This window comes from Dromiciops gliroides, chromosome 4 (genome assembly GCF_019393635.1).
Source record: "Dromiciops gliroides isolate mDroGli1 chromosome 4, mDroGli1.pri, whole genome shotgun sequence".
Lineage (NCBI taxonomy): Eukaryota > Metazoa > Chordata > Mammalia > Microbiotheria > Microbiotheriidae > Dromiciops > Dromiciops gliroides.
The window spans coordinates 247446308-247460396 of NC_057864.1; the positions used below are offsets into that span (position 1 = coordinate 247446308).

The 14089-nt window shown below is 44.1% G+C and overlaps 1 protein-coding gene across 1 annotated transcript; it reads left to right on the plus strand.

Moving 5' to 3' along the window:
• Window positions 1–8977: 8977 nt before the first annotated feature.
• Window positions 8978–10039, plus strand: LOC122754976 (allatostatin-A receptor-like). Its single transcript, XM_044003398.1, has one exon. It carries the CDS (start codon window positions 8978–8980, stop codon window positions 10037–10039), a length of 1062 nt encoding a protein of 353 aa, XP_043859333.1.
• Window positions 10040–14089: the final 4050 nt, after the last annotated feature.

Here is a 14089-nt window from a genome sequence, read left to right on the forward strand (position 1 = left end):
ACTTGACACTAGCTGTGTGACCCTGGGCAAGTTACTTAACTGTCATTGCCCCGCAGTAAATAAATGAATGAATGAATAAATTTTAAAAAAGAAATAGTTATTATCAGTCATTGTGTTTTTAAAAAGTTAAAGCATTGGTTGGGCTCATGAGGATTTAAGTAGATGCTAGCTCATACCCTCAATGAGCTTCAAACCTAAGGTAGCATTCAGGGTGGTCAAGCGTTAATGGGGTGCTATATCTTTTAACTGATAAATGTACTGGCCTTTTTGAGTTTTAGTGCTCCTTGACCTCTACATATTATTTAATACTACTGATCACCTACTCCTACTAGATTTTCTTTCCTCCCTGGGTTTTTGTGACTGCTCTCTCCTGGTTCTCTTCTGACTTTTCTGATGGCTCTTTCTCAATTTCCTTTGCTAGATCCTAATCCTGTCATGATAAAAAAATCTGTGCTAAAAAGAAACCGAGGCAATAAAGTTCTGAGCATGTTCAATTTATTATCAAGATCAGCAATGGCCAATAAAAGGGATCCAAGGCTCCCCAGCAGCCAAGGATACAGTTGACAACCGGGGCAGTTCTTTTATAGTAATACAGAGAGAAAAAAATAGACAGTGACATCAATCTGGCATAACAAAGGTGTATCTCACTTCTGATCAGTTAGTGCTGAAGTCATTAACCCCAAATTATATCAGTTTATCACCAGGTGGACTAACATGCTGTGGAAAGTCCTATGGTTGGCAATCTCTGAGGGAGAACAGGGCACTTTTGGTTAACATGCTAGCAACTTTTGAAAGATGAGAATATAGACTAGAGAATTTTGTGGTTGGAAATTCCTGAGCAGAACTTAGAGCTACAGGTTTAGGAAGTTCAGAAGGAGTTCAAGCTTACATATTAGAAGATACATAGCAACTTGATCATTAATTGTAAATTTATTAAGCCTTAATAGAATAATGGGGAAGCCAGATGGTGCAGTGGATAGAGTACCAGATCTGGAATCAGGAAAACTCATCTTCCTCAGTTCAAATATGGCCTTAGACACTACCTAGTCATGTGACCCTCAGGCAAGTCATTTAACCCTGATTGCCTCAGTTCTCTCATCTGGAAAATAAGTTGGCAAAGAAAAAGGCAGACCACTCTGTTTGTTATCTTTGCCCAGAAAACTCCAAATGGGTCATGAAGAGTTGGACATGACTGAAAAATAACTCAACAACAAAAATACAAAATAAAGTGGGATGTCAATTTTTAGTTCCACACCCATGTATTCTTCCCCAACCATGGGTGTCCTTCAAAACTTTTTCCTTAATGCTCTTCTTATCTTTACACTCTCTTGGTGAGCTTGTCAGTGCTCACAATTTTGATGATCAGTCTGTACAGATGACTCTGGGGTTTATATACCTTGCCTTCGTCTCTTGAGCTCCACTCCCACATTACTCATTTTTTCTTTTCTTTTCTTTTTTTGTGAGGCAATTGGGGTTAAGTGACTTGCCCAGGGTCACACAGCTAGCAAGTGTTAAGCGTCTGAGGCCGGATTTGAACTCAGGTCCTCCTGAATCCAGGGCCAGTGTTCTATCCACTGTGCCACCTAGCTGCCCCCACTCCCACATTACTAACTGCCTGTTGGAAATCTGACCAGATGTCCCATAGAGACCTCACAGTCAACATGTCCAAAATGGAACTCATTTTGACACCCTGCCCTGCTCCTGCCAACATCTCTGTGCCTGCTGTGGGCACCACCATCCTTCCAGATTCAAAAACGCAGAGTCATCCTTGATTATTTACTCTCCCTCACTTCTATTATCTAACCTTCAAGCTTCTGTAGGCTAGGAGTGACTGACCGAGCTGTTGGAGGTCACGGACTTAGTGAGACTAAGGAAAGCAAATGGCTTCGCTCACTACCTCGAATCACAGTGATGATAGGGCATGGTTGGGAAACTGTCATGTGTGATTTCTGTTCACTGATTCGGTTTATCAGATGTGGGGGTCCTGGAGGCCTTTAGGAACAAAGTGTTACAGAGGGAGACAGGAGCCCAGAGTCAAGTACACATGCCTTCAGGGCTGCTTCAAACCTCTCCTGGTATTTAGGGATCAGACTGGTCGCCTGTAGGCTAAGACACCCAGGCAGGCATGTGGACTATTTCAATAGCCCCAAGTAGGTTTCCACACAGATGCCACAGGGATTTTTCTAAAGTGAAAGATTTGACCATGTCAATCATGATAGTGTGAGCTCTTTGAGGGAAGGGACTATGTTTTCTGCCTGTGTTTAGCACAGTGTCTGGCACAGAGAAAGAGCTTAGTATATGCTTAGTGACTGACTGACTCTCCCTCCCATCAAAAAACCCCAAACCTCCAATATCTCCAGGATCAAATATAAATAAAGGACTTAATATTTATGGAAATATCTGTTTAATATGGGGTAGCTAGGTGGTACAGCAGATAGAACACTGGGCTTGGAAATAAGGAAGATTCATCTTCCTGAATTCAAATCTGACCTCAGATACTTACTAGTTGTGTGACCCTAGGCAAGTCACTGTTTGCCTCAGTTTCTTCATCTGTCAAATGAGCTGAAGAAGGAAATGGCAAACTTCTCCAGTATCTTTGCCAAGAAAACTCCAGATGGGGTCACAAAGAGTCAGACATGACTGAAATGACCAAACAATGACAACAAAATATTTAATATATATAAATATACTCATGTTTACATATACACTTTCTATTTATATAAAATCCTTTATTTATATTTAATCCTGGAGACAATAGGGAGAGACTAGAGGTTATTTTTTAATTGATTTTAATAATTATCAGTGTTTAGATAGCATATGAATCTTTGCAAAGCACTTTACCAATATTATCTCATTTTATCTTCGATAGAACCCTGGGAGGTAGGTGCTATTATTAATGCCATTTTATAGATGAGGAAAGTAAAACAGGGTTTAAGCGTCTTTTCCAAGGTAACAGAGCTAATACGTGACTGAGGCTAGATTTGGACTCAGGTCTTCCTAACTCCAAGTCTGGCATTCTATCCACTGTATTACCTGGCTGCCTCAGTTATTATTTTTTTTTTGGCTGGGCAGTTGGGGTTAAGTGACTTGCCCAGGATCACACAGCTAGTAAGTGTTAAGTGTCTGAGGCCGGATTTGAACTCAGGTCCTCCTGAATCCAGGGCCAGTGCTCTATCCACTGCGCCACCTAGCTGCCCCTGCCTCAGTTATTTTTGTGCATAAGAAAACTGAAACTCAAAGGTTAAATGACTTACCCATAGTCATACAACCAGGAAATGTCAGTGTTGAATCCAGGGCCTTATTATAGAATCCTAAAAGGTAGAGCTAAGAGGCATTTTAGGGATTATCTAGTCTAACATACTGAGTGGCACAGTGGATAGAGTGCCAGGCCTGGAGTCAAGAAGATCCTTCTTCATAGGTTCAAATCTGGCCTCTGATACTTACTAGCTGTGTGACCCTGAGCGAGTCATTTAACCCTGGTTGCCTCAATTTTCTCATCTGTAAAATGAGCTGGAGAAGAAAATGACAAACCAGCCCAGTACCTTTGCCAAGAAAACCCCAAATGGGGTCATGAAGAATTGTACATGACTGAATTTGACTGAACAAGAACAGTCCAACCAATTCAGTTCAATTCAACAAAGATTTATAAAGGGTCTGCTTTGTGCAATGCATTCTTCTGGGTACAGGAATTAGAAATTTAAAAATGAGAGTCTCTGCCCTTAAGGAACTTACTGTATTCTATTGTGTGAATACAATGGGTAGACTAGTGAGTAAATATAAAATATTGTCAAAGTAATCTCAAGTGGGAGAAGATACCCACAGCTGAGGGAATCAGGGAAGGCTTCATGTAAGAGGTGGCACCTGAAGAAGTTATACTTTGAAGGCAGCTAGAGGTTACACAAGGTATGTAAGAGAAGAGTGCCTTCCGGGCATGGGAGACCCACATGGAGTTGGGAGATGGAATGTCATGGACAGATTGGATTAGCTGGCAGGATAGTTGACTTGGAAAGGTGAGTAGTTTGAAAGAAGACTGGAAAAGTAGGTGAGATCCATACTGTGGAGTGCCTTATTGTTTTTTATCTCAAAAGCAATAGGAAGTCATGGGAAATTGTTTAATAAGTGGTGGACACCCTCAGAACTGTGTTTTATCAATGTGGATTGGGTAGCTGTGTGGGGAGATGGGAAGAGACTGGAAGTGGGAATCAGGAAGTTATTGTGACAAACAGAGTCAAGGAGTGATAAAGGACTGAAAGAGGGAAATGGAAGAAGATGAGAAGTGTTGTGAATGAAGAATCAACAAGACCCGGCAACTGATTGAATATAAGTGGATACAGGAGAGGGAAGAGGGGAGGGTGACTCTCAGCTTGCAAAGTAGGGAAATCCAGAGGAAGAAGCAGTTTACAAAGAAGGAAAATAAGGCCCAGAGAGATGTAATCAGTTGACCCAGGTCACACAGCAAGTAAGTGGAAGAGGCTGGATTCACATTTAGATCCTCATTTCACTTTCAATGACGCTCAATTGCCTTTCACAAAAAAAAAAAAAAAAAAAAAAGCCTTTTCCTCCTGCTAGGGGTCCTGTTTGGGTTATATTTCTCATAAACCCAGGGGTCTGTCTTTTGGCCACTCACTTCCTTCATTACCCAGCTCCTCCAGGCTCCCACCCTTCACTATGACACAGTGGAAAGAACACTGGCTTTACAGTTAGATGTTGTCATTCAGTCATTTTCAGTCAAGTCCGACTCTTCGGGATTCCATTTGAGGTTTTCTTGACAGAGATACTGGAGTGGTTTTTCATTTCCTTCTCCAGCTTATCTAATAGATGAGGAAACTGAGACAAGCAGGGTGAAGTGACTTGCCCAGGGTTACACAGCTAAAAAGTGTCTAAGGCTCATTTTACAGATGAGGAAATCGAAACAAACAAAGTTAAGTGACTTGCCCAGAGTTACACAGGTAGGCCAGATTTGAACTCAGGAAGTGCCTGATTCCAGGCACAGTGCCACACTGTGCCACCTAGCTGCCCTGCAACAGTTGGATGACCTAGGTTCAAATCTTCCCATTTACTTTCCATGTGACCTTGGACCTCTCTTGGCCTCAGTTTTCTCATCTGTAAAATGAGGGGGTTGGCCTATATCTCTTCTAGCTTTTCAGGCTAGGATTGTCTAAGCTGATGCACTTATGCCTACATCACAGTTAGCTGGAAGAGGTTTGTTTTTTTTTTTTAAAGTGAGGCAATTGGGGTTAAGTGACTTGCCCAGGGTCACACAGCTAGTAAGTGTTAAGTGTCTGAGGTCGGATTTGAACTCAGGTGCTCCTGACTCCAGAGCCGGTGCTCTATCCACTGCGCCACCTAGCTGCCCCTGGAAGAGGTTTTAAAGAGCATCGATCCCAGTCCCTCATTTTACAGATGAGCCTGGAGAGCAGAAGTGACTAAGTGACTAAGAAGTGACTAAGCCCAAGTCACCCTGGTTGCTAAATCCCAGAACAAAAAAGCTGACCCAACGCTCTTTCTGTTCTACCAGGCCTCCTACGTGGTCCTCTCCCCACCCTCTCTTTACCTCTCTCTGAGCTTTTTCTAGAGAAAGGGGAGAGGAGGAAGGGAGGGACAGAGACAGAGGGCAAGACAGAAAGAAAGAGGGGGGAGGGAAAGAGAGAGGGGGAATGGAGGGAGTCAGAGACAGAAATAGAGGAGAGGGAGGGAGAGAAAGAGACAGAGACAGAAAGCGGGAAAGAGAGACAAACAGAAAGAGAGATGGAGTGGAAGGGAGATAGAGACAGAGAGAAAGATAGAAAAGGAGAGAGGGTAGGGAGAGAAAGACAGACAGATAGAAGGGGAAGGCGGCAGAGACAGACACACAGAGACACAGACAGAAAGAGAGGGGAGGGAGGGAGAGAGAGACAGAGAGACAGAAAGAGGGGAAGAGACAGAAAGAGAAAGGGAGTGGAAGGGGAGACAGAGAAAGATAGAGAAGGAGAGAGAGAGTGGGGAGGAAGAGACAGGGAAAGATTAAATGGAGGAAGGAGACAGAGACAGAGAGACAAGGGAGAGAGAGACAGAAAGAAAAGGAGGAAGAAGGAAGGGGAGGGAGTGAGAGTGAAAGGGGGAGACAGAGACAGAGAGAGGAGGGGGTGTCAGCTGGAATTGTCGAGTGCTGATTGCATATAGTTTTGCCAACAACCATTCTCTACATCTCTCAGGGCTTGTGGGCTGGGGCTGGGGGTGGTGTGGACATCTCAGCCCTATGGGATGCATGGATGCATGTGTTAATGAGGCAGAGTTGGCAAGGTGTGATTTAGAGGAGGCACACGCAGGTTATGACAGTCCTCTCATCAGTCTTGGCCCCTGGGACCACCCCCTTCTGGCTTAGTTTATCTTCATGTTTTCTCTCAGCCTAGAGCTGACCAGTGGAAGAGCTGCCATCTTCGTCTCCAGTCTTTAAGGAGTGGATGGAGTGAGCCAGGACCCCCAAAGGTGAGCCAACAGGGATCAGGAGCAACAGGCAGGGTGTATAGTAAGTAGCATGAGAGATTCCAGTGAAATCGTGGGATGAGCTTCCTGATTTTCAGGAGGCCCTAGGACAAGTTGGCTAAAGAAGACTTGGTTGGGAATGAAGCACTTCTCTATAGGCTGTTTAGAGAATAGAAAGTCAGAGCTCAATTTGAGGGAGGGATGGTGATTAGAAAGACTAGGAAAGGGAAATGGGAACAGGTTATAGAGAAAAAGAAGAAAGCAAGGGAAACCAACAGACTTAGGTATGGGTGAAAGAGGAGTGAGGAATGAAGAAATTGAATTGTGCAAGGTCACCTGGATAGTTACTTATAGTGTCACAGGGACAGCTATTTGGCACAGTGGATAGAGTGCTAGTCCTGAAGTTAGAAAGTTCTGAGTTCAAATCTAGTCTCAGACACTTACTGGTTGTGTGATAAAGTCACTTACTTAACCGTTGTCTGATTCAGTTTCTTCACCTGTGAAATGGGGATAATAATAGCACCTACCTCATGGGGTTGTTATGAAGATCAAATAAGGTCCTCAAATAGGATAATATTTGTAAGTGCTTAGCACATAGTAGGTGATTAATAAAAGCTTATTCTCTTCCTTTTCTGATGTTCCAAGTTTTGTCTATAAAGGTTTTCCCTCCTGTCAGTGAGAAAGGAGCTATCGGAAGCTTTATTGAAAGCCAAGGGGTGGGGACAGCTAGGTGGTACAGTGGATAAAGCACCAGCCCTGGATTCAGGAGGACCTGAGTTCAAATCCAGCCTCAGACACTTGACACTTACTAGCTGTGTGAACCTGGGCAAGTCACTTAACCCCCATTGCCCCGCAAAAAAAAAAAAAAAAAAAGAAAGAAAGAAAAAAGAAAATGGCCTTTTTTTTCTCTCTCCAGGCTAAACAACCTGGTTCCTACAACTCAGGGCTTGGAGTCAGGAAGACCTGAGTTCAAGTCCAGCCTCAAGCACTTATTGGTTCTCTAGGTAGGAAGCTAGTTAGCTAGAGGCTCTTAGCAGCCTGGGCCTATCCTTCCATCTGTGGCACTTTCCCCAGGTGCTCAACACTTTGGTTATCCTCCTCTAGATGGGTTCTGTTTTGTTGCTAATTGACCACCCTGTCTGAAGGCAGGGGACTGGATCTGTTGACCTTTCCAAGTCTCTTCCAGCTCAGGGAGGCAACCCTTTGTGGTAGAAGGAGCACTAACTTGCTCTTTGACCCTCAAAGTTATTTCCCCTCTCTGGGCCTCAGTTTCTTTATCTGTAAAGTGAAAGTGGAATGAAATGGTATAGGGGAGGGTGGGCAAGAATGACTTCTCTCTCATGATGTCTCTCCATTCCTCCCTTCTCCTCCAGATGCCTAGTACCTCAATCTAGTCCAGGATCTAAATGATTTTGATCAATCAACCAACGAGCATTTATTTAGCACTTACTGTGTGCCAGACACTGACTATGCCAGGTATGAGAGATAAGAATAAAAGCAAGCAAGGCAGTCCCTATTCTTAAGGTGCTGACATTCTAATCAGGGAGACAAGATGTAAATATACAGGGAGTCCCGAGAGCCTCAGGGCAGTGTTTAAAGCTTAACTTTAATAGCTATTAAAGCTTAAAACTGCACAAAGACTTTTGGGACACCCTGTAAAAGTGTTTATAAAACACGTACAAACCAGACCCAGAATACCTTGGTGGGAGGGCAGAGCACTGGCAGTTGGGGACAAGGGGGGGGTGGGGGAACTGAGAAAGGCCTCAGGCAAAAGGCAGCCCTTGAATTCTTTCTGGAAGGAAGCCCAGAATTCTAAGAGGCAGAGCTGAAGAGACAGGGCATTCTACATAAGGGTGATGTCTGATGCAAAGACATAGAGATGGGGGAATATCTGAGCTACAGCAAGAAAGGTCAAGTGTGGCTGGAACATAAATTATATGAAGAGAGTCATGTGTAATAAAGCTAGGATGGAAGGATAGGCCCAGGCTGCAAAGAGCCTCTAGCTAACTAGCTTCCTACCTAGAGAACCAATAAGTGCTTGAGGCTGGACTTGAACTCAGGTCTTCCTGACTCCAAGCCCTGAGTTCTATTCACTGCACCACCCGGCTGCCCTTATGTACCTGGTACTATTAATAGAGTTAATCTAGTCCAGCCTCAGGGAACTGAGTGTCTGTATGAGATTTAAGGAGGGGGCTTGTCTAATTTAGGGGAGACCCTTCAGGTTAGGGATGTGCCGTAAGGGACAGTGTGGAGGAGTGGAAGGACCTGGAAGTCAGGGTAATAATCTCAGTTCTGACAAAAACTAGTTCCATGACCTTGGGTAAGTCACTTCTCTCCATTTCCTCATCTGGAAAATGGGGAGATTAGAGTAGGAGATCTTTCAATCCCCTTCGAGCTCTTCACTCTATGATCCTCTGTAATTTCTGCTCACTGGGCTTTAGGACAATCTCCTAACCTATCATTGTGTGATTGGAACAGAAGGATGGAATTCACTCCAAGACTCAATGCCACCATGAATGACAACCACTACAGCCTGCCTGAGTCCCGACTTCGTCCCGTCTTTGCCACCCTCTGCGGCCTCATCCTGCTGGTAGGGCTGCTGGCCAATGGGCTGATGCTGATTATCTTGGGCAGGGGTTCTGGCTCGAGGGGCCAGGCCCCGGGCCCTCTCCTGGCTCTGACCAATAGCCTCATGGTGAACATCACTCTCTCAGATCTGGTCTTCCTGGTTTATGTGGTCCCCGTTCTGCTGTTGACCTTCCTCCAGGAGGACTGGTGGCTGGGCCCCTCCGTCTGTACCACCAGCCAGAGCTTCAACATGGGCACCATGTTCTGCACCTTCTACAGCATGGTGGCCACTGCCCTCCTACGCCATGCCGCCGTGGCCTTCCCCGCCGTGGCCTTCCCAGCTGGCAGGGGAGCTCAGCTATTGCTCTGCTTGACCATGTGGATCTTGGGTTTCTCTGTGTCTCTGCCCAACTGGCTGTACCAGAAAGTGGTGGAAGAGGTGAAGGAAGTCGGGGAGGAGGCGGCTGTGGGAACAGAATCCAAGCTCATCCACTCCTGCCTGATGCTCCTGGGCCCTGCACAGACCTCCTGCTATTTCACCCTCCTCGGGGCCCTGGCCTTCCTGCCTTTTGCTCTGATGCTGGTGCTTAGTTTCACTCACCTGGGTTGGCTCTTATGGAGCGGGGAGTGGCTCCAGGTCCCACGGGATGTCCGACAGCACCGAGAAGCCACAGGCCTCATCCTGGTGGTGCTGGTTGTCTTTGTACTGATGTGGGGACCCTGTTCTGTGCTGGGCTACGTGGCTGCCTCAGGGGACCTTCCTGATACCTTCACGGTCTTTGTGGCCACCAGCCTCTGTACCATCCTGGCCTATTCCAATTGTGCCGTCAGCCCAATTCTTTGTTTCTGCCTCTCAAGACAGTTCCAGGCAGGGCTCAAGGACCTCTTCTGCTGCTCCACTCAGGAAAGGGCAGTCCTAAGACATGGTGGGATGGTGCAAGATGTCCAGGGAGGTGAAAGTGGGAGGGTGGGAGCCCCAGGGAGCCTATGGGGGACTCCTGCCTGATGTTAGGGGGCAAGATGGAGAGCTGAGAGGTTTAGAATAATAAACTAATAAAAACCTAAGAATATGAGTCATTCCCCCATTGATAAATGGTCAAAGGATATGACCAGGCAGTTTTCCAATGAAGAACTCAAAATAATTTGTAGTCATATGAAAAAATGCCGTAGATCATTATTATTTATTTTTTTGCAGGGCAATGGGGGTTAAGTGACTTGCCCAGGGTCACACAGCTAGTAAGTGTCAAGTGTCAGAGGCCGGATTTGAACTCAGGTACTCCTGAACCCAGGGCTGGTGCTTTATCCACTGTGCTATCTAGCCGCCCCCACCCTAGATCATTATTGATTAGAGAAATGAAAATTAAAACAACCTTGAGATATCATTTTACATCTATCAAATTGGCTAAAACGATTGAAGAGGAAAGTGACAAATGTTGGAGGAGATGTGAAAAAATTGGGACATTTACTCATTATTGGTGGAATTCTGAACTGATCCAACCATTTTGGAGAGCAAACTGGAATCATACCCAAAGAATTATTAAACTGCCTTTGACCCAGCAATACCACTACTAGGTCTAATTCCAGAGATGATTAGGGAAAAAGGAAAAAAAACCTATATGTTCTAAAATGTTTATAGCAGCTCTCTTGGGGGTGGCAAAGAACTGGAAATTGCAGGGATGTCCATCAATTGGGGAATGGCTGAACAAGTTGTGGTGTACTACTGTGCTACAAGAGATGATGAGCTCAATGATAGAAAAACATGGAAAGACTTGCATGAAATAATGAAGATCAAAATGAACAGGACCGAGAGAACATTGTATACAGTAACAGCAATATTGTTTTAAGAATGACTTTGAATGAATAAGTCATTTTGACTTGTATAAATACCCATATTAACTATAAAGAACATATGAAGATGCTATGTGCATCCAGAGAAAGAAGTGATAAATAGAAATAAGTATAGAATAATTTTACATATATTTGTGTCTAATGGTAGCCATCTGTGGGGTGGGGGAGAGAAAAGAAGGGAGAAGGAAATTTACATGATAACTTTGTGTATTTAAAAGGAATAGCAAGTTGTACACAGTAGATTTGCTATTTCATGTGCAATCATCATTTTGTTTGTATTATGTTATGGAAATGCTTGTTTTAGTCCATAAAGCAAAAATAAATAATGTAAAGAAAAAACTGAGTGTTAGGGAGTTGGAAGGGGTCTTTGGGGGCATGGTATCATGAATAGGACATTGGACTTGGAGTCAGGACACTTATGGGCATCTAATCTGACCCTTCGATTTAAAGATTTGACAGCTGAGGCCAGGGAAAGGGGAAATGACTTGCCCAATGGCACACAGCAAGTTAGTAGTGGACACAGGAGTATATATAGTACCTAGAATGTATCCCGAGTCCCAGGGCAGGGAGCTTTCTTTTCTATCTTGCTTTTTCTCATGCAGTAGATACCCAAATGGAGAAAATAGGGTAGAAGATGAGGGGTCCGGGGGAGAGACAACTGATTGGTGAAGGTAAAGTTGAAGACTATAAAGGACATGTGAAAAGATGGGGCCAAAGAAACCAGAGGGAGGGAAGTGAGAACCAGGGTCGGGAATTGGGTCCAGGGAGAGGGTAATGGGACAAAGTAGGGTATATAAGGGGATGAAGGGAAGGAAGAATGAAAGGCTAAGGAGAAATTTCTCAGGTACAGAGCAGGAGCTGATGGCACCCAGAGGAAGAAAAAAAGGTTGCATTGTTTTTTCTTCTTCTTCCATGACCTGGCCTCATAAATCTCCCAACATATTCTCCTTCCCTCCATTTCTTTGGTAGTTAACCAGACCTGTGCTCTCATCAGTGTAGGGGACTCCTGATGTGAAAACTCCCTCTATCAATGCAGATAGCATATTAGAACCTCTGCAATGTATATAATCTCAGAGATTTTCCTGGGGTGCTGAGTGACTTGTCACCAAGTGATTTGTTCAGGGTCACACCACCAGTATGTGTCAGAGGCAAGATTCAACCCAGGTCTTCTTAACTCCTTTGCCAGCACTCTATCCCCTTCCCCCAATAAAGGAACAAAAATAAAATAAAAAATGGAATAGCTTGTCTTGACTAATTAATTTCAGACATGCTCTCTTCCCCTTTTCTGCATTCCCTTTTCTTAGCTTGCAGGGTGGAATAGGAATAGGCAAGGGGTGCTAGAGCCAAGGAGAGATCTGTAAATGGTGCCTGGCACCACAGGACTTCATCCCATTCCATTATGTACAGCCAGGAAACCCCAGCTAAGGAGTTTGGGATTTATCCATGGGTCCAGGTTTCTGAGCTTCCTAGGCAAGAAAGATTCTCTTTGAAATATATATATATATATATATATATATATATATAAGGGGCAACCAGGTGGCGCAGTGGATAGAGCACCAGCCCTGGATTCAGGAGGACCTGAGTTCAAATCCGACCTCAGACACTTGACACTTACTAGCTGTGTGACCCTGGGCAAGTCACTTAACCCCAATTGCCTCACCTATATATATATAAAACAATGGTATTTAAAAAAAATTTTTTTAGGGACAATGGGGGTTAAGTGACTTGCCCAGAGTCACACAGCTAATGTCTGAGGCCGGATTTGAACTCAGGTCCTCCTGAATGCAGGGCTGGTGCTTTATCCACTGTGCCACCTAGCTTCCCCCAAAATATTTTTATTTATCTTGCTAAATATTTCCCAAATTCATGTAGAGAATTTTAATATTAATTTTTTTAAAATTTGGGTTTCCAATTTTCTCCTTCCATGTCTACCCCACCTTTTGAGATGGCAAGCAATATGTTATTGATTATTCATGTGAAGTCATGCAAAACATATTTCCATATTAGCCTAACACACACACACAACTTAAAAAAAAGTTTAAAAAGAATGCTTCAATCTGAACTCAGAGTTTGTTAGTTCTGTCTCTGGAAGTGGATGGTATCTTTCATCACATGTCCTTTGAAATTGTCTTGGATCATTGTATTGATCAGGGTAGCTAAGTCCCAGTTGATAGTTGTTACAACGTTGCTGTTACTGTGTACGATGTTCTCCTGCTACTGCTCGCTTCACTTTACATCAGTTCATATAAGTAGACAAAAAAGAAGTAGCTATAGGTAGATCTCAGTTTGAAGGATTCTGTTTCATTTCAAACTATTATGCTTCCCTCCAATCCATTCCTTCCTATTCTCTCCTGATCTGTTTTCACTCTCTTAAAGAGGACATTGAATGCTACATTATGGAGTCTAGACTTTAACGGGTGGATAACAGAAAATTATTGAAGGGTTTTGAAGAGGAGAGGCATGATCAGATCTGTGCACTGTGGAGATTAATCTAGCTATGCCATGACTTCCCAGAAAGATGCTAAGGCAGGCAGGCTACTGCAATAGTCGGGCAAGAGGGAGTGGGAGCCTAGATGGGGTAGCAGGGGGAGTAGAAAAGAGAAAAAAGCACAGGCGTGCCAAGTGTTCACACACGGGATTCTCATTCTCGTGTTATCAGATCTTTAGTTTTGATTCCTATGTGATTGGCAGGAACTCGCTAGAATTCTCACCTAAAGTGTTCCTCCTCCCTCCTCTGTTCCTTCACTTTAGGGATGTTGGTGGCAGGAGCTATTATTTACCAGAATTCTGTGGGAGGAAAAATCCCATTGTAATGTCAGTGAGCATACCCTAATACTGGCTTTCTTAAGGATGGGTCTCCCTGGTTTGTGCTACTGGTGGCCAGAGCATTGATGATTTCTAGAATCAAGAAATGGAGAATTCAAATCTCCTCCACTCAACCACTTCCTGTCTAGGTGACATTGGCAATTAATGTGCATTTATTAAGCACCTACTATAAATCTGACCTTTGACAGTTGTATGACCAGGGTCAGGTAGGTGGTGCAGTGTATAGAGCACTGGATCTGGAGTCAGGAAGACCTGAGTTCAAAGACAGCCTCAGAAACTTCCTAGCTGTGTGACTCTGGGCAAGTCATTTGACCATGTTTGCCTCAGTTTCTTCTTCTATAAAATGAACTGGAGAGGGAAATGACAAACCATTCCAATATCT

Coding starts and splice junctions, on each gene's coding strand:
- LOC122754976 (XM_044003398.1), top strand. CDS start 8,978: ATGAATGACAACCACTACAGCCTGCCTGAGTCCCGACTTCGTCCCGTC.